General features: G+C 40.0%; 2 protein-coding genes across 2 annotated transcripts; both read left to right on the forward strand.

The window, feature by feature from the left end:
• Positions 1–450: 450 nt before the first annotated feature.
• On the forward strand, positions 451–1,616 carry LOC127365848 (uncharacterized). The gene is made up of 3 exons (XM_051404387.1): positions 451–903; positions 1,019–1,447; positions 1,539–1,616. The coding sequence occupies exons 1-2, from the start codon at positions 451–453 to the stop codon at positions 1,211–1,213; spliced, it is 648 nt and encodes a 215-aa protein (XP_051260347.1). The 3' UTR covers positions 1,214–1,447; positions 1,539–1,616.
• Positions 1,617–1,802: 186 nt separating this feature from the next.
• On the forward strand, positions 1,803–3,599 carry LOC127365368 (uncharacterized). The gene is made up of 4 exons (XM_051403403.1): positions 1,803–2,269; positions 2,536–2,801; positions 2,886–3,250; positions 3,337–3,599. Exons 1-3 carry the CDS (start codon positions 2,228–2,230, stop codon positions 3,190–3,192), a joined length of 615 nt encoding a protein of 204 aa, XP_051259363.1. The 5' UTR covers positions 1,803–2,227; the 3' UTR covers positions 3,193–3,250; positions 3,337–3,599.
• The last annotated feature ends 23,404 nt before the right edge of the window (positions 3,600–27,003 follow it).

The raw sequence follows: 27,003 nt of genomic DNA on the forward strand, positions 1-27,003 counted from the left end.
CTTCAGACAGCCAACAGACTGAGAATCTGACTGACATCCTAGATCCAGCTGAAATGGGGAAGAAGCATGTGAAATCCTTGCCACCTCACTACACAACCATGGATCTGGAGGTTTCACTGCCAACTGATGAGGTCTTGTATGTTCCTGCCCTGAATACCAACAGCCATCCTCATCCAGCCTCCCGTCCTCTCATCAATGTAATTGAAGAAGGCTACCAGTGGTTAGAGAGAGTCAGAAACATTCTCGTGAAAGAGAACCTTGAAGCCGGAGAATGGATCTCATGGGCTGCATATTATGCCAGCATCACAGAGGCTACTTCACCTCCCCCATCCAAATCATACATGTTGCCACTGTTCACAGAGCCCCCTACCAGCCCCACTATGGCTTGGCATGCAATGAAAGTCCTCAGACAAACAATCAGCTACCTTAATCCAGGTCAGACTACCAGTCATGGTAGCTGATCAACCACTCTTCACACTGGCCAAGAAACTTCAGTGGAAGTTTCCTCAGACTGAGCTTGGCGAGGATTCCTTCCTGGTAACACTGGGGCCAATGCATACCGAAAAGATGCTGTGGAGCGTGTCTGGTGACTGGCTGGATGGCAGCGGGTGGACCACAGCTCTTATCAATAGTGGCATCTCGACTAGTGGCAAAGCTCAGGCCTTCATTAGTGTTCACCACATATGCAGAACCCGATACATGCATCAGGTGTCTGTAGCTGCTCTCTATGTGCTCATGAAGAAGGCTTATGATAAGTACATGAAGAAGGCAACAAATGACAATGATGAGCCGAGCGATCTCATCACTCAGCCTTTTGATGAATGGCTCAAGATGCTTTGTGCCTCACAGCCCCAAGCAGATTTCTGGTTCAAGTCCATGGAGCTGGATCTTCTCATTCTTCAGGTAAGATATGTTCAAATCGTGTGTTTCATTCAGTCCTTTATCCAATTCATATTCTTAAGTCAAGATTAAAGCTCCTTCACCTAGTATTTCATATAAATATTATTTGTTTTTTCAGTTTGTCAAGTCCTGTTGCTCAGCAGACTTCTCCCTCTACATGGAGACACTTGACTCTCTGATGCCATGGGTATTTGCACTGGATCATACGAACTATGCCCGGAACCTACCCATCCATCTCCGTGATATGGCTACATTAGAAGAACGACATCCTGCTCTGTTTGTGGAGTTCCAGAGTGGTCACTTCATGGGGTAGAAGTCGAGACGAGCGTTCTCCAAGATCCCCCATGACCAGATGCATGAGCAACTAATTGATTGGCTCAAGAATCATGGTGGTGTCATAGAGAACCTGGACGACCCAGACACAGTTCGCCGAGAGCAGGTTGTTCGCCCTGAGCTGGCACGCCTAGTCCGAGAATTCGAGGGATCAAAGGAATCAGATGAACGGAGGCACCATGAACAATACCCAAAATTTCAAGATGACTATAAGGTACATTTCTGTTGTATTGGAAATTGAGAGATAACTATGCATTTCAGTAGTATGAATGATTTGTAATTTGTTTTTATCATTTTATTTTCAGACTGATGTACTGGCACTGGTGGATGCCTTTGAGGATCTGGGAAATCCCTTCATGGAGGATAGTGGGGATCTGCTGGACTTGAATCATGAATCAATTGTCATGCCCCCAGATGTGGTAGACAATGTAAGGGAAGCGAAGAACATTGTTCATTGTTCAAGGCTCCAATTTCCCAACGATGCAACAAATCAGAGGTGGCTGTGGTCAAGGACCAACAAGCAAGAATGACCCAACTTTTGCTGGCTGTTCATTCTGGTCGCAAAATTGATGAGGGAGTGTTCTCACATGAAAGTTCTCCCCATCTACCTTCACTCACTCGGAAGGGAAAAATGCATCACGGAAACAAGAGTGAGATTCTAGATTGCATTGTCCCCAGAAATTTAGACAACCACAGACCTGTGACAACTGCAGCTGTGCTGGATGGTGCTGTCCTTGTTCAGATGCTTCGTCCTGGAAGTGCTGTGACCATTGGACAATATTTCACAGATGTGTTTGCACCATACATCCATTCCTGGTTTGAAAGAAATGACCGCGTTGACATTGTCTGGGATGTGTACTCGAAGACAAGTTTGAAGTCCGGAACTCGGGAGTAAAGAGGCACTGGTGCAAGAAGGAGGGCTACTCTCTCAACCAAAGTTCCTGGCAACTGGGCTTCCTTCCTACGAGTGGATCTGAACAAGCAGGAGTTGTTCATGGAGCTGGCCAAAAGCTTGAAGCTCATGACACTTCCACAGGTATTCAAAAAATTCAAATTCAAATTCAAAATTACTTTATTTATCCCAGAGGGGAAATTCAACTAGTCTGTTAGCTCTTCTGTAAATTATTGAAGAATTAGACAGCCTGATGGCTGTAGGAGCGAAGGATCTTAGAGGAGCCATCCACTGCTGTTTTTATGGTCCATTTATTTCTTAAATTGTTCTGTTACATGCTGTAGTCAATACAACTGACTTCACTGGCATATCCTCAGTGACATTCAGATGTCCTATCTTTCTTTTTCCAGGGCAAGGAGCTCTTCACCACTATGCTTGAGGACTGTGTAAGTTCACCAGCTGGCATTGACACTGATGCACTGGCCCCTTGCACACATGAGGAAGCCGATACACAGATTTTCCTGCATGTGGCTGCAGCTACTGTTGCTGGACATCATCGAGTGATTGTCCGCAGCAGTGATAGTGATGTTGTTGTACTGGCCATTGCCACCTTTGTCGACCTTGGACAGAAGATCGACAAACTCTGGATTGCCTTTGGTGTATGGCGCCACTTCAGGTATAGATCATTTCACTAAGATGTATTTATTCTATTAGCTCTTATTTCAGTAGACCAATCAATAACTATTTTTCCCCTTTCCAGGTACATTCCAGCACATGCCATTGCTCACAGTCTTGGACCATCCAAGGCAATGGCACTGCCAGCATTTCATGCCCTAACGGGGTGTGACACTACCTCTGCATTCTTTGGCAAAGGCAAGAAAACAGCCTGGTCCGTGTGGCAGTCCCTGCCTGAGCTCACCTTACCACTTCAGCTGCTCTCTGGCCCAACCCCCACCACTGAGATGATCAGAACCCACACACCCACCCTCCAGAGATTTGTCCTGATGCTCTATGGTGTATCTGAGGACAACATCACAACTCTTCTTCCACAAAGGAAAAGACTTTGACCACATGCCACCAAGCAGTGATGCACTCCATCAGCACCTCCTTCGAGTAGCTTATCAGGTAAGACAACTTTGCATAGGGGCATAATATAAACATGGCTAAGAATAATGAAGGGCCTTTGTATCACTAATCATGTTTCTCTTTAGAGTGGACATGTATGGGGCAATACACTTGTCAAAGACCATGCAACAGTATTGCCGTCTCTATGGGGATGGCAGCAGGATTCCCCAGACTCTCCACCAACTCCTGTCTACACTACAACTGCCACTGTTTCAAAGGACTTGCCAGAACTTGTCATTTGCAAGTGTAAGACTGACTGTAAGGCACCTTGCAAATGCTGCATGCAGAGGCTGCCTTGCATGTCTCTCTGTGGATGTCGTGGCTCATGTTCCCACAGTGGTGCAGACATCTAAATAGAAAATCATCTTAGTGATGTATTTACACTAAACATTGGCCACACGACATTGGGTATGGCATTGCCTACCTAAACGAACATGTTATGAACTCTGTCTCACTAATCAGTTCCTTTGCATCAATAATACACATATTCAACACTTAAGTTGTTATTTATTAAATTATTATTAAGTTGTGAATGGACGTGTGTTTGGCATGCGTTTTTAATAAAATTCATACACCAATGTCAGTAAGGACAACATTATTGTTTTTAGTCTGGAACCATTTTATGGACTCCTGACCCCAAATATGTACACGTAACCAAATTCATTATAGCTATAACAGAAGCAAAGATATGTGCCTCTCAAGTATGGTCGGCGGCCATTTTAAAAAAATGTGCATATATAAGATACAAAATGTGATCTCACTTGTGTCTTAGGATACATTTTTTTCTATGGCCCTAAGGTACTTCCATACCAAAGGGGACATTTGTATCATGACTTGAAGTCAAAAGTCACTTAACCTCCCTACTATTAGGAGGATTGGCAGAAATGGAATCCACCACTAAGCTCCAGGATAATTAGAATCTGATTCTCAAATGCTGACAGCAATTGCTGTAATGCTTTGATTACCAGCAATAAAACATACATCCATTATGCATTCATGCAGTTATTATCTGTATCACATTCTGTTTCAATATACAGCCTTTGTTCAAAATTGACATGCTGTTTGATACACACACTATCTGAAATCAAATCAAAGCAGTGACATGATTATTAACCCTTCCCTGTATGTGTGTGGAATATTATCACAACGTCTGGACAAGCAAACATCTTGGGACAGTGGAGACAGTCTCAGCAGAGCAGATGTGTGATTGGTGCCGACAGGACGGTTTGTGTGTGAGAAAATGAGGGCTGGCAGCACTAATAGTGGCCCTTTTTCATCTTGCTGCTCTATTCATCACTCTGCTGAATGCTTATTACACAGATGTCCTGAGCAGCCAGTCTGCAGTTTGCAGAGCAAGGTCACATGGTGGTTAAGATGTAAACATGGACATGTTTGACAGCACCGGAGGGTAAATGTCGATTAATACAAATAAGTTAATATTATATTAACTCATTAAGAATAGAAGGCAAATAGGGCCGCATTAATAAAATGATTTATATAATTACATATAAGATGATTTATATATAATATATAAGTCAGAACAGAAAGTATTAAATGAATATTTCAATGTGTCCTGCTTTTTTCTGTAATCTTTATAAAATATCAACACAACAGCCTCCATAGAGTAGTGTTAAATAGTAGAAATACAATTGTAGTATATGTACAGATAAAAAGCAAAAACAAAAAGACGCGCGTAATAATGCAGAAATTGCATTATGACAAATTAAAATTTAAATGTTGAATTTTGTAATTGTCACATTTAACTTATTGGATGCTATATTTGCTTTTATGTTGTTAAAGAGCAAACATGTAAAGTTTGTAATGTTAAGTCCGGAGAATGTTGATAAGAAGGCATAACTTACATCTCTGTGTCCAGAGATGTGTCCAGGACAACCCAGTCTCACTCCAACACTGTAACTTGGTCAGTGGACCTCTGTTTAAAAATATGGTGCTGTAGTGCCATTCATGGACAAGCCTGCCAATAAAGTCAGGTGAGGCAGTATAAAGAGTAAGAAAGTCTACATATGGAGCTGGTTGGGTGGATGAATGAAAAAAACAGAGGACTTTAACCCAGGAGATCGATGTTTGTGTCCTGTGTGAAACCAAACGTAAACGTAAGTAAGTTACATTTTATTCATGTACTTGAGTTTGATTTGAAAGTCTAACGAGACGTTGTATATTCATTCTCGCTAACTTGACCTAAGAGTTCTGTGCGTATAGAAATGAGAAATATACACCTTACGAAGCACTGAAACTCATTCGCGATATTTAAGTTACGTTGTAGTCATGTACTTAAGTTACGCCAAGTAAGTAGCATATTTTACAACCTTTAACCTTTGTGCCTACACCTAACTACTACTGGTACCCAACAATAACCATGCAAGTTTTATCTAAAAAATTCTAACAGGACATTTCATATTGATTTTGGCTAACTTGACCGCAGTGTGTCTGGAGCACAAAAAAGAATAAATAAATAATAAACGAATCCCTGAAACCCAAGTCATACAGAGATAAGTAGAAATTTGACCTGCTGGTGGCATTAGTGGATTAGGTCAGGGGATTTTTCATTCTCTGGGCAGTATTTATTATACAATTTAATGGAAGTCCGTCCAATAGATAGATATAGAGATATTTAGCTTTTAATGGGCCCATGACTTCATAGCCCCACCCTCATGACAAAAGCTCTACTTCTCGTAAGGCTGTGAGAATAGCTGAATCATCATCTGTTTATTCTGTCCAACACTGTTTCTACTCTAACCGTGAACTTATCCCAACTCTTTTTTGACAGAAGCTGCTTAAATGCTGCAGCTGTTCATTACTGATGTGGAGGTGTTGACCTTATCTGTGCTATCTGATGTAAAGAGACTAATTACTGATTAAACAACCATACAGTACAGTATTACATTCAAGGAGTTTTTGTAAGTAAGTAACACTGAACAGACGAGGTTGTCTTCCTGTTTCAGAAACCAGTTTACTTCTATGAAGGCCACAAATGACAACACAGGACCTTCTTGAAATTAAGTCATTGTGGAAAGGAAACATGAACTGATAATGTCCATACGGATAGATTCCCCATGAAGTCAAAATTGATGGTTTTATCACATATGGCATGTCTAGCTAGCAGCTAGCAGGCGGCTGTGGCTCAGAGATAGAGCTTCCTGTTTAATGGTAACTTTAAGTGAAATGCATCTGACAGCAGAAATAGGACTCATTTTGCATGGCTCACCTTAAGGCTTATGTTTCCGAGCCTGTTGCAGTGTGCATCTTTTTTCACCATCCAAAATATTCCTACAGTTACCCTCCTCTTTATTTGGGTCTGTAATCAAATACCATTATGGCTCTGCTTTAAACCTCCATGTCCGTCTATCTATAGGATAAGAGGAATATTTCAGGCATGTGAAGGATTGTGAGCGTCTTTGGCCTCCTGACTATGTGCTTGTCCATCATCATTATGACCTCCCGTCTCCCCAACCCTCTGCCACACCAAATCAAAACACCAGACGACAGCTGGCATCAACCGTTCCTGACGTTTCTGTCAAGGCTACCCGTGAGGAGAGTGTTCTGCTGTTCAAACACTGCAGCACTGTTTGATGGTACGGGTAAGTAGGGTGAAATGATCCTGCATCCAAAAGTGTTGCTGTCTGCCAGTCACTGTTTCTCATTTTCTTTTGGAGAACAGGCCCTGATCCGCCTGGTGATTCTCGGGGACACAGAAGCAGGCTAGTCCTGGATTAAGAATTAAACGAGTGGATCTTCATTATCCTGTCTAGCTGAGTCTGAGAGCCTGCCAGGTCTGCTGACCATGCCATTTATAGAAACAATTCTGTGCCTCTGAATCTGAGCAGAGTTTATTAAGTACTTAACTGAGGCAGTGGCAAGCTGGGGTGTGGAGCCCCACAAAAGGTCATAAAATGAACATGGTGGGTCATGAGATAGAAAGCAGCAAAAAAGTTTTTTTTAGACTCTGATATTTGCTTTCTTGTTGTGTTAATTACTTGATCATGTGTTTGATTTGCTGTTTGATGGTGTTGATAGTGGAAACCATGAATGTCATGAATTAATTTCAGTGTTTTTAGTGTCCAGTTATGTTTTTGACAACAAAATTTTACATTTAGAAAATTAACTTAAATAATTAAATGAATTGATAAAACTACGACAACTAAGTACAGTTAAAACAGGGAAGTATTACTTTAACTACAATCTTGCTCATTGTCTCTTTTCCAAATTAGTGAACAGTCATGGCTGTAAAAATATTTGGTAACAGCCCAGTCTAACAGTCTAACCACTCAGGAGATGGATGAGTTTGTCATATCTGAATAATGGGGAGATGGTGAAATACCTGTGACAGGTAATACTTCATTCAGCTCACCATTGAATGCATTCCTCCAGACCAGAAACAAGACCATATTATTATTAATAAAACATAAGCAGTGCTTCAAAAATACTTGCCTTTTCTTAATGTGAAATACGATAAATTGTAATGTTAAGTCCAGAGAATGTTGATAAGAAGACATAACTTTCATGTCTGTGTCCAGAGATGTGTCCAGGACAACCCAGTCTCACTCCAACACTGTAACTTGGTCAGTGGACCTCTGTCTAAATATATGGTGCTGTAGTGTTCATTCATGGACAAGCCTGCCAGTAAAGTCAGGTGAGGCAGTATAAAGAGTAAGAAAGTCCACATATGGAGCTGGCTCGGTGGATGAATGAAAAAAACACAGGACGGGAAGAAACTGTTTTTTGGCGTGAGGTTTTGGTCCTGTTGGACTGCAGCCTCCTGCCAGAGGGAAGTGTTTCAAAGAGTTTGTGTCCAGGGTGGGAGGGGTCAGCCACAATCTTGCCTGCACGCCTAAGGGTCCTAGAGGCATACAGGTCCTGGAGGGATGGCAGACTGCAGCTGATCACCTTCTCAGCGAATCGAATGATACACTGCAGTCTGCCCTTGTCCTTGGCAGTGGCAGCAGCGTACCAGATGGTGATAGATGAGGTGAGGATGGTCTCGATGATGGCGGTGTAGAAGTGCACCATCATTGTCTTTGGCAGGTTGAACTTCCTCAGCTGCCGCAGGAAGTACATCTTCTGCTGGGCTTCCCACTTGAGGTCCTGGGTAATGATGGTACCCAGGAAGCGGAAGGACTCCACAGAGTCTACTTGGGAGTCACACAGGATGATGGGGGCAGGTGGGGCTGGGTTCTTTCCACAACCATCTCCACTGTTTTCAGAGCATTTAGCTCCAGGTTGTTCTGGCTGCACCAGGTCACCAGATGGTCGATCTCCCATCTGTAAGCAGACTCATTTCCACCAGAGATGAGCCTGATGAGGGTGGTGTCATCCACAAACTTCAGGAGCCTGACGGACTGGTGACTGGAGGTGCAGCTGTTTGTGTACAGGGAGAAGAGCAGAGGAGAAAGAATGCAGCCTTGGGGGGATCCGGTGCTGATGGTCTAAGAGTCAGAGACATTTTTCCCCAGCTTCACGTGCTGTTTCCTGTCAGACAAGGAAGTCTGTGATCCACCTGCAGGTGGTCAGGCACAGTGAGCTGGGAGAGCATGTCCTGTAGCAGAGCAGGGATGATGGTGTTGAAAGCAAGTCTGAAGTCCACAAACAGGATCCTGACATAGGTTCCTGGGGAGTCCAGATGCTGGAGGGGGAAGTGCAGGGCCATTTCTACTGCATCGTCTACAGACCTGTTGGCTCTGTAGGCGAACTGCAGGGGGTCCAGGATGGGTCTGTAATGGCTTTGAGGTGGGAGAGCAGAAGGCGCTCAAAGGACTTCATGACCACAGAGGTCAAGGCAACAGGTCTGTAGTCGTTTAGTCCTGTGGTCCTTGCTTTTTTGGGGACAGGGATGATGGTGGATGTTGATAGATAGATAGATAGATAGATAGATAGATAGATAGATAGATAGATAGATAGATAGATAGATAGATAGATAGATAGACTTAACTGCTCATTTAACTCAAAAAACACTAAATTGTGCCACTAGACTGCAAACACATTTCTTCTAACATTTCTAAAAAAAGTTAAAAGTTAAGGACATATTTTTAGGTACTGCTTATAGCAGACATGGCCCTGCATGGTCTTCACCCTTGATACATTTCTAAATGATTGCATTCTTATTTCACCTCTAGGCCACTCAGTTAATCCGACCAAGGTCTCTTTTACTTATACCTCCTATACCCTCTGCAAATCCAAGAGCTCCATCTCTCTTCATAACAGGGCTGTATTTATTTGACTGTATATTGCCATATATATGTATTTTTCTGTGTATTGCTATACACGTATAAATGTAGTCTACTTTTCTGTATATTGCTATATATGTATGTTGTTTCTTTTTCTGTGTATTGGTATATATGTACATATGTTAATTTTCCTGTTTATTTTAAAAGGTTCTATATAACTAATATTAATTATTAATTAATAATTAATTATTAAACTCAACCTTTTAAGTTGCAAAAAATGTTTTTATGAGTTGTGTTGATATAATAATGTTGGTAATTACGTCAACTTAATATTGTAATACTGAGCAAAAACGATATACAAAGGACATTTTTGAGGGGAGTGTTGTTTAAATTACATTGTGTAAAAAAAAACTTTGGTGGACACATTTTTAAAAATCATTCACATAGATAGCCTTGTAAGCAAATTGCTATTTGTATGTATTGGCCCATCTTATTGCCTGGTCTTTGGCAAGTGGCAGTGGCATTCATTGATAGTGGGTCATTTCAGTGCCCTGCTTCTTGAACCACTGTATGTCAGTGTTCACATAGGTTAAGGAGTGGTTCCTCTTTAACTAATGTGTTTTAGTATGAATTAATGCAGTATAGCTAATTGTCTGCAAGACTGAATTGTTCCGTTTGTGTGGTCTACAGATAAATAAAGAATTCCAGAGAAAATGGCCAGACTTGACCATTGCACAACAATATCTTTGTTGATCAATTCAGATTGTATTTGATTAGTTACTTTCTTTTGATATTTTTTTCCCCTTTTCTTAAATAGCCCAATGCAACTGAAGTAAACAGAGACATACTTATCCACTGCCTTGGAGAGAAGGAAGAGGACCTTTTTCAGGGAGTTTTAGAGTAAGTAATTCAAAATCTTTTTTCGGTAAATTAAATTTACACTGGGCAGTGTAAACACACAGGGCAGAAACCCTTGCGTTCATTTTCTTTGTTGAGCCAAGACATTTCTTTTTAGAGTGCAAGGTAATCTGCACTCTCCCTGGAGTGGAGACAGCTATGCTGCACTGCAAAATCACTGACCATCAAAAATACACACTAAAAGAATCAGTAAAAGATAACGCTAACAGTCTTGATAATTTGTTGCAGCTATTTCAGAAATAACAAGGAAAAGTTTGTTTAAAGGTAAGTCTTCAATGTCAGCGTGTGGTTTGTTCTTCCAGTAAGTGCTGTCGATGTAGAGCAGGAAGTGATGAGATGTTAATGTGTGGGCTGTAGGAGTGTTTTCTTAAGAACAGATGCAATTTCCCTCAAAGGCTGTTTTTCTCTGGCACAGGTCTTATAGTTTCCTCCCTGAATCTGAAATAACACTTCCCTTCAAAAAGTCCCTCGAATAAAAAATTTTTTCATGGACTTTTTTGAGCAGTTAAAGATCACATCTGTACTAGTTCAAACCAGACACAGCAGAGCTCACTGCACCAGTATTTGTGTACTTCTTGGCTGACGAACAGGTCCGGACTGGTGTGTGATTAAACACACATGCAAACATGCTCCCTCAGTGACGCGGCTGTAGTCTCACATAGCACACCTCTGCATCATCACTTTCCACCCTCCTGCAACTACTGATTTCCTGTAACGCTGCAGGAAATCATTGACCTCATCAGCGACCTCAAAATAGCTGGAAAGAAAGGCAAAAACAGAAGTTTCTTTATGGTAATTGTGGAAGTGTGTTGCACTGCATCACAAATGGGGAAAAGCCTCTACGACTCTGTGTTAACTCGTGGATATAGTTCACACATGGACTAAAAACACATGAGAAAGCAGTATCTATGACACAGGGTTCACTTGAAAACTCTGTTGGTTCACTGGATCTCTCCCTGCCTGCTGTTGAAAAAACTTCGTATTTCAAGTAATATACAGGTCATTTAAAGCTTTAGAGAGACATCTGATTACAATTTGAACCCTTAAAGCTGCAGTAGGTAACTTTTATAAAAAAAAATACCTTTTTGTCATAGTTGCTGAAACTTTCACTATATCCTATGACATAAGATAGAGAAAAGCAGAAAATTCTCACATTTGAGATGATCAAACCACAGAATATTTTGCAGTTTTGCTTGATAAATGACTTCAACCTAATGGCTTAGCTGCGCTAATTCTGTGCCTTGGTAGATACTTATTTATCTTCAAATATATAAGATATTCTGGAGAATAGATGATTGTTGTCTCATTAATGTAAATTGACTACCTGAGAATGACTGACCACACCTTTAATAAATCATTATTGTGATGTGGAAGCGCTTCAAAGCAAGAACAGCTCAGCCACAAAGACCTCACAGAGCAGGACCAACGAGTGCTTAAGCACATTCCACATAATCATCTGTTGCATCAGTACTGTTTATAACATGCTATATTGAGTTATCTAGAAAAATATCAGTTTGCATAAGGTAACATTTGCAATTATGTAACATCCTTAATGATGACACAAGCTTCCCGAATGCTTTAACTGCAGATCTCACTGCTGTAAAATTGCGCAGCCATTCGTTGCTGCTTTGGACAGGCAGTGGATTTACGTCCTCCAGCTGGAGACACCTCCTCCTCCCACCTTCTCCCTCCCCCCGAGCTCTTCTGACCTCTCCACAGCTACAGCACAAAGGAGGGGGGTCTCCATCTCGGACCTGGAACTGAATAGTAATGTTTTCCTGGACAACAGATCCTTTATGTTCTTGCTCTTCCCCCATTCAACCTCACAACCCACCCCCTGTCATGTCAGGCCTGCAGGGACCACTGCCATTGGCTGACCACCCTCCTCCTCATTCTTTCCCGCTCCCTGTCATCTTAAAATTCCTTCATGTTCCACCTGTGGTAGGCACAAATCCAACAGGCTGATGGTTCTATACTGTACGTTTGATTAATAGCATTTCAGCCCACAGTGAGCCAGCCTCTGCATTTCCACTTCACACAATGGCTGCATAAGATGGCCCCTTAGCTGGGGGCAGGTCTGCTGTACTGCTAGCTGCCCCGGAATGTACTGAGATGTCTCAGATCGCAGAGGATACCCATCAGTTGAATATTCCAAGTAGACCTTGACCTGGAAAAACAGTCCTTGTTTGGCTTCCAGCCCGGTGATCTATTTACGAGTCAGCTGAGACAGGCTTCTGACAGCCTTGACTCAAATATATATAGACTGACCCTAAACCAGTACATTCACTAAAGGAAAATGCTGTACTTTGTGGCCGTTAGAGGAACTGCGGTTTTTGTTGTCTTCTTTTGCTAGCCACAAAGGTTGCTGCTTGGTTAAAAACCATTAAAAGATTTCCGGTTTACCTTTTGTTGTGGGACATAGCCCTGTATCTTTAGTCATGCTAGTGGCGTGGTTCTAGTGATGGCAATACTTTGGTCCAGATGGAAATATCTCAGCAACTACTGGATGGATTAGCATGAAATTTTGTGCTGATAGTCAAGGTCCCCAAAAGATGAATTAATGGGAGATCTGCGAACCTTTCCTCCAGTGCCTCCAGCAAGCTGACTTTTATTTTATTTTAGCAAAATGTCTCAACAACTATTGTATGGATTGCCATGAAATTTTGTTTAGACATTCAAGGTGCCAAGAGGATGAATCTTAGTAACTTGATGATGGCCATCGATGGGTTCCACTTAATAAATGTACTGTATCCAGCAAAATATTTCGGCATATAGTTTCTACAATGATATGTCCACATGATGCTTGTGATCTCTTGGCTTTATCTCATGCACCACTATAAGGTGGACATTTGTGACCTGCTCCATCATTTTGAGTCACTTTGACCCAGAAACACATTTTGAGTTTTCTTCATGGCTGTAAAGAGGAAAGTCTCAGCTTTATGGCAACACCAAAATTATTTTTCTACTCCAAAAATTGTATGAGACACGCTCTTCCAAAGGTTGACTGTCACCAAACCTTGTTTTTGAGAAAAAGCGCTCTAAAGATAGCAATCAACATTCCGTCATATTCCAAATGAATTGAAAGACATTTATAAACAGTTTATATTCAAATAAATAAACTTACAATTCAAAGTGCTTTACATAATTATAATCAGAGACATTGTATGCTACCATCAGGTCAGCCATGAGTGGAATATCTTCCTCCTCGCCTCCGTCACACTCACTTTCTTCGCCATCCCGATCGGAGCCGGCCGGTGTCGGTAGCACGAAATCCGAGTCAGACTCGGAGGTCGAGCCGCCGCTGTCACTCTCACTGTCAGCTGCTGGTGCGGTGAAATAGTCCGTAATAAGGTCGATCCAGTTGTCGACTGAAGTAGCATGTCTTACAGGAATTGAATTTAAAAGTCGAGCAATTTCGTTGTCGCGAAAATTCATTTTGTCTAGGCTGTCAATCTGTCAATCTGTCTCCGTGTCCATGTCTATCTAAACTGACAGTTGATAGATGACGTAGATGACACAAACACGCTAGCCGGTGTTTTGAAATCTGACACCTGTTTCGTTTCATTTATGCTAGCTATATTTATCCTTTGTATTTTACATTAATTTTGACATTGTATTAAAGCTGAGACTTTATTTAATTAGAAACATGTAAAAACTGAAAATAGCCCAAAATTGTATTTTCTTGTAAAAACGTGTTTCTACGCAAACGGGCCGCTGCGACATCCGACTCATTCTGATGGAACGTGTCACATTTGTGGTTTTGTGTGAAATGTGTTAAACATTCATGCGCTGTTCAGAATAAATTGAATTAAGTTTGGCGATCCTTTAGCTTTGCAAAATTTCAGTTGGTTTGTTTATGACTACATACTTGCAACATTCCCATCAGCCTTAGCTGTACTTTGTGCAAGTGTTAATTAGCAATTATTGGCTAAGTAAGACGTCAAAATAAGAAGGTGAAAATGGTTAACATAGCATGTTAGAATTCTTACTGTGAGCATGTTTGCATGTTGACGTTAGTATTTAGCTCAAAGCTTTGTTGTCCCTAACTACAGCTCACAGAGCTGCTAGCATGGCTATAGACTCTTTAAAATCAATGTTTGATTGTAAACTAAGGCAAGAATAAAAATTATCTCTCTCTTTTGTTGCCCCACATTGGCCCGTACCTTCAGATATAGCTCATAGATGATGATGAAACTTAAAATTTAACATGTTTTTGATGATTTTATGCTTTTTGGGTTGTGAAAAAACAATTGGAACAACTCAAGTTTGTCTTAAGACCATTTGAGGGAACAACTTCTATCTATACTTTTGTATGATTTTCATGCTTTACAATAAATTGAAAAAATGCATGCTTCTGCTTCTGCGGATCAATGTAATTTATAAACCACTAAGGGTCTTAAAACCTGCTTGGATGAAGACAAAATACACAAAACTGAATGAACTTATCTGGTTTTACAATGAAAACATCATAGAGCCAGACAGGGACCTCTTGCCATTGAAGGGTTGTTGCTTGTATTTTAATTAGTATCCATCTCCATCACTTTAGGTTATATGTAGCTCATACTGGATTCGCCCATTTGAGTCATTGCTGTCTCTGACACTGGAGTACTTTGAGAAGGCTTTTTACTCTCAGACTGCAGGTATCACATAAAGAAGATCTCAGACTTCTCTTAATTTACCTCCTGGTGTCTGCTCCACCCCTGCCAGGGTGTGACATGAATGCAGCTTGCTGCAACAGATTGCAAAATGGTGGGAGGATCAAGGTTTCATCCTGAGTATCTTTCTTTTGTCATTTTAATTTAGTTTCAAAGGCTGTTTAAAGATGAATTTTAACAGTTACAGTGACATCGCATTGTAATTTTTAGACCGATAATGCAAAATCCAATTGCAAGAGTTTGCAGGTGATTTTATGAATGGGTTTGTGATTGCAGGGTTAATGCAAGCAAATAAAGTAGAAGGTGTTTAAAGGCCACATTGGTGTCATATCATATGATACTGTATCACAGAAACTTCCACTGCAAATGTTTGGGTTAGTTTGGTGCACAAGAAGTTGTAATCTTCCTGTAACCTCAAACAAACCACTGAACCATTACATTTATCTGATTTCCTGTTTAAGCAGAAGGAAACATAAATTATTATCTCACACATACTCAGAGTTTCATTCTTCTGACATCATAACCTATAGAATTACAGGCATATTAGCGAAGGTTTATGTCAGAAATGATTCACATTCAGAATCACATTCTGGTTGGATATCAGGACTTGCTGTCAGTCATTTCTTTAAACACACTGAAATATTTAATGGCATATAGTCACCCTCAGCTCAGAATAAAACCTCTGCATGTCTCTCTTGTGTGTGGAAGTTGATCGGGTCAGATTCGGTTGCATTCCCTTTTAAAACAATGAAACATGGCGGGAGACACAGTATAGCTTTTGTCCACAGGGGCTGCCAGAATCAACACACAATGAAAGTTCCTTGTATGGGCTTTAACATTTGTGTTTGTTGTAATTATGTCTTTTTAAATTAACTGAGTATTCTTTTATTAATTATTTATAAACAAAATGATACCATGGCAGCCAGTTTAGTTTAATGTGAGTTTTGTGGGGATATACAAAATAAGTAACATAGGGGTGCGCTTTCCGTGAGAGAAAGAGAGACTTCACCGCTCATTACGTGCTCCACCACTTTCACACACACAGCAGCCTGCTTATTGCAACGATTGTATCAAGTAGAATGCTTCAACCTGAAACTGCCCTGCATTACTGCAACAAAGTTTCAACAACCTGAAATATGCCACCAAAGACCAAACACTTTTCTGGTATCATATGAAAGAAGGTGTTATTATTTTATGCACTGTTGGTGCATGGTAACCTATCCTATGTAGCACTCCACTAGTGGGAGGATGCATAATAAATCCAATAGAAAGCAGTTAATACAGAAAGAAATAATACTCATTACATTGAAATAGGCTTCCACTGGCTCCCACATAACTCGAACCTGGCTCATCTTAAATATTATAGAACTATAGAACTATTACTGTTACTATCTAAATAAGTATTTTGGTGTGAAAACACACATTTTTAATATAACCAAGTATCCTGTATCATAAATACATGTGTGTCTTTTATAACAAAACAATCTACTTGAAAATCTGTTGAAAATTCAGCAAGTATTGAAAAATAAATACAAAATTGGAAGGTGACATTAGAAGACAAGCGTGTGAGTGGTAATCTATATCATAGATAACAGAGAACAATATCATGGTATAATGTTAAATTAATACTGAGTTACAGGAGCTCGGACAAAAAGTGATGTCAGGATTTTCTCTATGATCTGACCCAACTAACAGATTGTTTTTAATATTTTGACAAAAACAGCAAAAGGCTTAAATACCTGACACAATGATTTGACAAAAGAGACTTTTATCTGCACTGTCCCAGACAGAGAGAACATGTAATCTAACTATTATCCCTAGCGTGTCAATAAAATGATTGCATGCTGGCTGAATAGTAAGCACATGTTGTTTAGTATAATGGGAATATGAAATTCTAATCTGTGAGAGGGTGGACAGAAAGATCAGTTACAACTAGAAAATTCCTAAAGAAATTTTGATTGTGCCTTGCTCTGGCCCGTGACTCTGGCCCATACGTTACTGACACTGCCGAGTAGTTTACAGTACAATGAGGGGAGACACCTGTGTTTAATTCGGCGTATGCATGATCCACCACCAACCACGTATTTTAATGACAAATCTTGTTTTTTCCATCTATTCCCACGGTCTTCTCCCACTGAAATAGTGAGGCTGGTAACGAGTTGATGCGACAAAGTCGGCCAAAAAGTTTGTATTTATGTATTATATTGATGCCGAATTGACAAGAAGACTGTTGAGATATGATGAGTTTTTTTCTTGTGTTTCTACAGTTATGTGCTAGCTAGCCTTCTAATACCTTCTAATTATCTTTAGCTAGCTAGAGTTAGCACACATAAACACATTAACCAAAGCTAGCGCTTAGCTACACGCTAGCTTTGGTTAATGTGTTTAATTGTATTATGCTCCTGAAGGAGTGTTGATGTAAATTAAGGAACAGCTCATAGTAGGGTAAAATATTTAAGGTGTATTGAACTTATTTTGTGTTAATATTAAAATCATTCAGCTTTAAATTGTTTGCTTGTTAGCCACCTTCTAATTATCTTTAGCTAGCCAGCTAGCTAGCGCTAGCTTATTAATGCCTTGTCAGCCTCTGTAGCTAGCTGTGTGTGTGTGTGTGTGTGTGTGTGTGTGTGTGTGTGTGTGTGTGCGTGTATGTGTGTGTTCACAGGCAGGCCTTTGGTTGTCGTGACAACCAGGGGAGACCACAGCACTTGAGACTCTTGAGAGAGACAGAAACATTTAAAATGAATCCCCTCTAACCCATGGCCAGGAAAGACCGAAATGAAAACAGAAAAGACTGTGAGCGTCGTCATCTTGTTGACTATAGGACTGCCGAGTTTCAGTGGCTAAAGTTAAAAAATGTGACCTGGGGAGATTGAGAAAGGAGAGGTTCAACGAGCTCCTTTCAAGATTTGTCCTCTATATTTAACATGGGAGTAGATGGGGCCGTGAGAGGGTGTTGCTGGCGCATCAGTGCGTCTCCCGCCAAAACTATTTGTCTGACAGCTTCAGCAGTGGTATCACTGAGACCCCAACGAATTTACCTACGTTTCTATCTATACATTATTTCTGTAGAGTGACATTTGTGGCCTTGAGAGCAGTTTACAAATTTATTTTTTGTCAAATGTTTCGCTCTCCCCACACTCTAGCGATGATGTCACGCACTCAGGCAGTTGAAGATTCTTGCAATACACACCCATTCATTTTTTGGACCGGTTTTTGGCGATTTATCGGCAAACTGTTTGGCGAAACGCTTAGAAAAGTCATAGCACTAATGTCCTCACCGAGCCGCACGTTTTGATACCTTTTTTGTGTAAGTGCGACCAAAACTGCGGGAGGAGAAGCGCGCCGAAAAACATACGGAAGAATAAAATATTATAAGTATGGGGAAGAGTAGTATTGTGCTTTTCAAGGCACAATAATAATCAGATTTGGGGGACGGATCAAAGCAGCAATAGGTGGGAAGGGGAACCGAAGGATTTGAGATTTCACCTCATTTAATCAGTGTGGGGCTTCCGAACACGACAAGACGACTTCAGTTTCCATTTTAATTTTTTATGCACTCATCCCTCCCTGCATTTTAAAATCAGTTCACATTTGTGAGGGTAATGGGGCTTTTAACAGAGTACATTCATGGCTTGGAGGAGATTCTTGTGAAATTTCTTAAAGATTCATAGAGAGCGCCTCATTCTATAATTTAGGCGTTCTGGGTTGTGAATGTGAGCCACCTGCTGTGAAACAAGAGGAGACCATTTTCAACCATTCCTGACCTTACAGCAAACTCCAAATTAACAAGAGTGGAGTTAGTGTCCTTCAGAATCAACTGAAATGGATGTGAACCACAAAGAAATAAAATTAATTACACTACACACTGTTTGGTTGGATTCTCAGAATTTTCTTCTATGTTGCTAAACCATAAATGGCCAAAAGGAATTTGGGTTATGAAGTTAAGAAGACATACACCGATCAGCCATAACATTGTGAGCACTGACTGGTGAAGTGAATAACACTGATTATTTGGCTATCATGGCTCCTGTCAGTGTGTGGGATATATCAGGCAGCAACTTTTTTTTTGTGAACATTTTGTCCTCAAAGTTGATGTGTTAGAAGCAGGACAAATGGGCAGCATGAGGATTTGAGCAACTTTGACAAGGTCGAAATTGTGATGGCTAGACAACTGGGTCAGAGCATCTCCAAAACTGCAGCTCTTATGGAGTGTTCCCAGTCTGCAGAGGTCAGTACCTATCAAAAGTGCTCCAAGAAAGGGAAAGAACCGGAGACAGGGTCGTGTGTGGCCAAGGCTCATTGATGCACGTGGGGAGTGAAGGCTGGCCCGTGTGGTCCGATCCAACAGATGAGCTACTGTAGCTCAAACTGCTGAAACAGTTAATGCTGGTTCTGATAGAAAGACGTCAGAACACACAGTGCAGAGCAGTCTGTTGGTATGGGAGTGCATAACATTATGACCACCAGGGTGCCCAGGTAGTCATAATGTTATGGCTGATCGGTGTATACAAGAGGTATGGAGAAAGTCAGAATGACTGTTGGAATATAATATAATAGAGAGCTTAAGCCATGCCCCTTTTATAACCAGACTCACTAGCATCCTTAAAGCTGCAGTTGGTAATTTTTATAAAAATATGTTTTTGTCATAATTTTTGAAACTTTCACTATATCCTGACAGTAGTACATGAGACAGATAATATGTGAAAATATTAACTTCCTCTGGCTCGTTCTAGTGCTCCTAATGGTATTTACAAGACTCCATTGGGCCTGAGCAAAAACAACTGATCAGAGCTGAGAAAGATAGTTGATTGTTGAGTCTCATCTTCAAGCCTCTAACCTAAAGAGTCTTTCTTTCTTTCTCAGCTGAAGATAAATGAATATCAACCACAGCACAAAATTAGCACCAAATTCTGGCATAATTTGGCCAATTCATAACAGAAGTTATCTCAGGACACTTTTTAAAAATAGAGCAGGTCTAGACCGTACTCCTTATAAAGTCATTTGTCAAGCAAAAATACCAAATATTCTGTGGTCTGACATGAGAGAATTGTCTACTTATGTCACTGTAAACTGCACATTTTTGAGTTTTGGACTATTGGTTGAAACAACAAAACAAGACATCTGTGGACGTCACTTCTGGGATCTGGGAAATTGTGAATTTGTGAGGCATTTTTCATTATTTTATTGACCTTTTACATACTACACAATTAATAGAAAATATAATACACATTAAAATAATGTTATAATGTGTTTTCTCATTATAAAGGTGACTGTGTAAATTGCTGCCAGTCTTAATACTGTCTAAATACACATATTCAGTAAATCATCAATAATGCACTGCATGAGATCATGCCTCTCTGCGTCTATTAGCAGTCTGTCCCTAGAGGATATCGATATGGTTTCAAATGTCCTCCCCTGTGTTTCTGCAGACCAGCTGATGTCACAAGTTCAGGATGGGCTATTAGTATCAAACACTAAGCTGCAGTGGGTTTATATACTTTACTAATGTGGAGAATATGTGTGTAGTCTGATGACTTCATCAAAGAATGTCTGTCAATGGCCTATTTTTGAAGGGTGAAAGATTTTGTCACATTTTCACCTTTTAGGACCACGCATATATATCAAACCAATAAGTACCCAAAAAAGACCACAATTCTTTGGTAATTGTTGGTTTTCACATTTTGCGTTTTGGTAAAGAACTATTACACCAATAATCACCAGAATTAACACTATTTTATGTCACACAGTGATTTAAAAAATAGAGGTAGTTTGAAAGCTCTAAAGCTACTTGTTACTCTAACAACATAAAGCAGCAGTAAAAAGATCTGTTTGAGTAATTGAATTCTCCTCTGTGAATTGAGTTACTGGCAGTGTAAAACTGCACACTTCACACTGCACACAACAGCTGACATTCTCATTTCTTCACCCTATACGCTTTTAACAGGCACATCGAATCACCATTTAAACGAATCCATATGTCCTACTGCCAAAGGTCTGGGACTGTTTTACTGCCCAGAATATAAAGCTTGCTGCTGTTAGTGTTGCATCATGTACATTAAGACCAAAGTGTAGATAAATGGTCTTTCGGCAGCAATGTTTTCAGAATTGAGTCAAGGTCTGGCTGCTGCAACTTGTGGTACAGGTAATGATACTATATTAAAATGAATAATGCCTAAATTACTAAATAGTTTCTTCTTGCAATGCCCAAATATACCTCAAACAGTTGACTAATTTCATTAACTGCATAAAATTCTGCAATTCCTCATTGTCTTAGAATATTCAATTACAGTGGTTCCCAGTTTTTTGTCAGACTCCTTCAACAATCAGATGAATTCAAGTAACCCTTGACATAACTATCATTTCTGTTTATCCATTACTTTAGCTATTAAACTATTTAAAATGTTTATCCACTGCTAATAATTTCAACTATTTAAACTTATCTATTTTAACTGTTTATTCATTAGCTAACAATTTTTTTTTAAAGTTTAAACTTAGCTACCTATTTTAACTGTTTATACATTACTATTTCAACTGTTGTAAACATGCTATATAAATAAAGTTATTATTATTATTATTATTATTATTATTATTATTATTATTGTTTAGCTAACTATTTCAACTATTTATCTATCCATTTCAGCTAACTATTTTATCTCTGGCCGTGTACAAGGCACCATTATGTTTTCCTGTTCCTTACACTCACTACTGCTGATTTTGCCAAGTTGGCTAGGTCTATCTATCCACAGTACTACACGCTACATGACAAACCCTCCACACATCCACAGTTTGGTTAGGTTTAGGCACAAATATTACTGGAACGAAGGATGCCACCATTACTGCATTATATCTTAAATAGATGTTCGTTGCTATATTAATGTTCTAAATCGTATCATCTTTAAGGGTTACAATAAGTTATTAGGGTTAAGGTTAGGTTGGATGGCCTTTTTGTGCAACTTTATACCTTGCCTTTAGACCGTTCTAACAGCAAGCCTGCATGTCCTAAATCTTCAGACCACTCTAACTTGAACCCTTGCTGGAGTAGTCTATCCATATAAATAGTGTCCTGAAAAAGAAAAGAGCTCTTTTACCTTGAAGGGAAAGAGGCATCAGTGCTATTACCCGAAACAGCCGAAACATGGACTTACTCAGCTGGACCAAACCAAAGGTTATAAAAATACAACTTTACAGGCTTTCCATGACCTCTTTTCATACATTTGTGCTTAAAGGAGAGATGTTCTCCACACATTCTAGTTTTCACTTTTTAACCTTGCTTGTATGCTCTTTTTAAATCTCTTCTCAATCTCTAATTACACAGCTTAGTGTGTGATATTAGTGTCAGTGTGTTCAGCGAGAGATCAGCTGCTTGTGTTATTAAATTCCAAATGAGAGTCACTAGAGGCTCTGATATTAGACACAAGGACACTTCCACTAATGGCCTGAACAACATTAAAGTCCAATACATCAAAGAGTCACACAGGCATCAACTGACCCAATTAAAGTTTTTCCAGACTGATATTGTTTTGTATTCTGTGTGCAGTCTGTTTCACCTGCTGTGAGACACTTTTCCCCTGGTAATCAATAAAGAAGGAGGCTTGTTGAATCATAAATCTTTGTCATTCATTATCTTTTAAAGCTGCAGTAGGTAACTTTTATAGAATAACTTTTTGTCATATTTTCTGAAACTTTCACTATATCCTGACAGTAGAACATGAGACAGATAATCTGTGAAACAATCTGGTTCCTCTGGTTCCTCCTAGGGCTCCTAATGGTATTTGTAAGAATCCACCACATGCAAACGAAAACAACAAATCAGAGCAAAGAAAGTTGATAGTTCTTTGTTGATATTTGACGATCTGGGACGATCTTCAAGCCCCAACCCTGTCTTTTTATCTTTCTCGACTATGATTATTTTCGTTCAGGCCCGGTGGATTCTTGTAAATGCCATTAGCAGCACTAGGAGGAGCCAGAGGAACCTGATTTTTTCACAGATTATCTGTCTCATATACAGGATATAGTGAACGTTTCATAAAATATAAAAATGACCTACTGCATGCTGCAATGTTGTTGCTGTTTATTAATTACGCTGACTGAACAAATATGTCCTAGCATTATTCTGACAGAATCCGGCTTCCACATAAAGACAAAAGCAGCATAGACTCCGTTTTACCCCCAGTTTCTCCGTCTTTGGCATGTGAATGCAGAGAGGGGTGGCTGGCTGCCAAATAAGTGCTGTCCCTATGGATTGGGTGGGTGGGGGTCGTGGGGGGTAGTCATGACATTCCTATGTCCCTGAAACAGCCCAACAGCCACAGACAGCTGGACGTGAACCAGCTGACTGGTTGCTATGTGAACGCCTTTCTTTGCTTTCATCCCAAAACAATTGATGGTGGCCGACTCAGTGGCCCTTTAATCCAGCTCTCCTGTCTTTGTTCAGCCGTGGCTGTCTGCTACAGATTTCGTTTCATTAGACTCTGTTAGCTGATCTTTACTGCTACCAGATAGTATTTCTTACTTACAAAAGCATATTGTGGCTTTTTGAAACTTTGGATTGTATGTTAGAAAAAAAGAATTGTTTACTATAGCTAAAAGAATATCAAGAAACAGCATCAAATGCCTCTATATTCCTTATAGAAAAAAAGCAGTTCTTTAGTAACAACAAAAAACCGAAACGAATGTACAAGTCAGTGTAATTCAGTACAACAACCCTGAAAAAGCAGGCGTTGAAATGTTTTCAACATAAGTTTATGATGGTGGAAAAACTCACACAAGAAATCTGAGAGTATTGAATAGAACTCTGCTATTTTAATAAAAAACAATAGCTGTATAATTGAAGAAAAAGGCTTGTACAACCACCTTCCAAAACAAAATCAAGCCCTAAAGTGGCTATAACCAATTTTACAACAACAAATTTGGAATACAAAAACAATACGATAATGTTAAAGGGAAGGAGTCACTCATAGTGATGAACCTGGAGAGAACTATACCTGAATCTCATTGTTATGCTGTCTGGACCCCAACTTTACTGTTTTGGTTCACCGCTCTCATGGCGTCCTTTTCAGCTACAGAAGGCCAGTGTTGTCTGTACACTACCAGACACCATTCACAAAACTAGTCATTTTACTTACAAGATAACTTGTGTAAAACATGAAAGGCCTTATCTAGAGCCAGTTTTTAGTTTGTCTGGGCTACCCTTTTGTTTGCCTTTTATTGATTTTATCAAAATAAACAAAAATATCTGAAAGGGAGCTTAACGTCCAAAGAAGCCATGAAGGGTGCAGGAAGCTGTGGCGTTCAGTAATGTGGATAAACATGTGAACCAGTAACACCAATTGTGTGTGAGTCAGTGTCAGTTTATGGTAATGACCATGAGCCAAGTGAACACATGGCACAAACACAGCAAGGAATAATCCTGTCCTTGCCGCGGTCTCTCCTTGTTCCAAGTGAGAGGTGATAATGACTTCTTGATATCATCTGCGAGATTTGAAGTTTGGAGTCACACGTCTGAATGGTTTCATTTGCTTTTCCTCTTTAACCTGCCAGCTTCCTCTTTCCACATGCTGAATGTTTCCATGGCAACAGCCTAAACTGTCAGCATAAAGACAAAGACTTAAATGAGGTTAGGGAAATGCAGATCTACATCAGATGGAAACAGAGAAGCAAGCGCATGAAGATAAAATATAGATGTTAAGCTTTACAGACTGTAAGTGAATGTGCTGCCTTTGATAAGAGCTTTCTGATCATCCATGTCTGTAATGCTATAAACATTTGCCCTCATTTGCACCTCAGAGGGGTACAATGGGTGCAACATGATGTCAAAAATATAATATAATCGCGCTCATAGATTAGAATTTTTTTTCTAGTTGCTTCATATTGATTTAAACTACCCCTTCATATACAATTAAAATGAAAGCTGCAAGCAGCGTTGGGCGGGACGTCACATCCGCGCAACTTAGGGCGTGCTGCGGTCGCGTCACGTGCCGTCGTAACACGTGCGGACCACGACATGAAAATCTCATGTAAATCAGCTCAAAGTCGCCACGCAGAGCTTACTTCCTGTTGCCAGTAGGTGGCGCTATCACTATATCTGAATATTGTCATGTAGACGTGTTTAGGGCGGGACTCTTATCAAACGTGAAGTTTCGTTGAGATCAGATAACGTACACTGAAGTTGTGAGGATGTGTTCAGGCTAGGACTGTTCCCCGCCCAATACTGCTTGCAGCTTTCATTTTTTGAATGTATTTCATTTGGCACAAAGTAATGCAGAACCTCAAAGGTTCCTGCAAATGCGGGCAAACAGTTGATAAGAAGAGAGCAAGTTTCGGGTTTTCATTTGTTGTTTGGCTGTGAACCACACCACCACAACCACCGTTGCAATAACCCTCCTATAAGATAACAATACCAAATGTGGCCCCAAGCCAACTTGAGTTTGAGACCCCTAGTCTTGACAGCGCTGACCTTTGAAGAAACAGGGAGCCAGAGAGTCCAGAAGGAAGTTAGCTATGTTACTTAAAGGTCCAGTGTGTAACATTTAGGAGATCTATTGGCAGAAATTAAATATAATATTCATAGGTATATTTTCATCAGTGTATAATCACTGAAAAAAAGGATAACTGTGTTTTTGGTACCTTAGAATGAGCTGTTTTTATTTCTCCAATGGACGCCACCATGTTGAATCATCATGTTTCTACAGTGGCCTGGAACTGACAAACCAAACACTGGCTTAGTGAGGGAGTTGCAATCAATAACTACACTGCTAGATGCAACTAAATCTTACACAATAGACCTCAGTCATGGCTGACATTCCGCTATGAGACAGATGTCTGTGATGCAAATGCATCTTTTTTTTTTGGTTATTGATTTTTCAGTGACAAAATCAAGAGGTGACATTTCGAGAGTCAAAACAGTGTCAAGTATAACAAGTAGAAAAATAAAAATAAAAAATAAAATAAAATGAGATCAGATAAGGAATAACTAATAGTAAAAAATGACAAAAAAAACAAACCCAATAACAAATACACAGAACAAAACAAAAACACAAAATGGTCACCCACTGCTAAATAAAAGCCCAATATGTTCACTTAAACAGAGATAAATAAAAAACATCCCAGCATGCTACAAATTCACACAAGAGAAACTCACAATTAGTAGACAATCAGAGTGGCTACTCTGGAATAGCCGTAAAAATCAATCCCTCAACATGTGCAAAAAATGGACCCCAAGTTTTAATAAACTTTGCAAGAGAACCATGTATCGAGCAACTAACTTTCTCCAACTTCACAAACTGAAGGATGTCCCTGATCCAAGACGAGTGAGAAGGCGGTGCAGGAGACTTCCACCTCAATAAAATCAAACGTCTAGCCAATAAGGAGACAAAGGCTACAAAGTCCGCTTTATATTTAGGAAGCTGCAAAGTAGGAGGTAAAACCCCAAACAAAGCGGTACATGCTGTTGGATCAAATTGAACCCCTGTACAAACAGAAATAGAGTTAAATATCTGTGTCCAAAAATTAAGTAGTAAAGGGCAGGACCAAAACATATGGACATGGGTAGCTGGAGCCTGATGACATCTAATGCACATGGGATCGACATCATTATAGATTTTGGAAAGCCTAACTCGAGTGAGATGGGTATGATGTAGAATTTTGCACTGGGTCAGACCATTTCTAGCACAAATAGATGAGGAGTGAACCCGACGCAGAATGGCATCCCACAGCTCCTCTGAGATCTCCTCCCCTAGATCCTCTTCCCATTGGGTTTTAATTTCATGCTGCAAAGAATAGACAAGATTGTATAAACGTGAAATAGCACCCTTAATGGTAGGAAATGGGGTTAAAAAGGAATCAATTAGAGAGGCCTCTGGGAGACTTGGGAAATTGGGGCTAAGATTGCAGATGAATCTACGAACTTGAAGATATCTAAAAAAATGCTGTCTCGGCAAATGGAATTTCTCGGAGAGTTGCTGGAAGGATGCAAATGTACCAGCAATATACAAGT

This window comes from Dicentrarchus labrax, unplaced genomic scaffold (genome assembly GCF_905237075.1).
Source record: "Dicentrarchus labrax unplaced genomic scaffold, dlabrax2021, whole genome shotgun sequence".
In the NCBI taxonomy this organism is placed as follows: Eukaryota; Metazoa; Chordata; class Actinopteri; family Moronidae; genus Dicentrarchus; species Dicentrarchus labrax.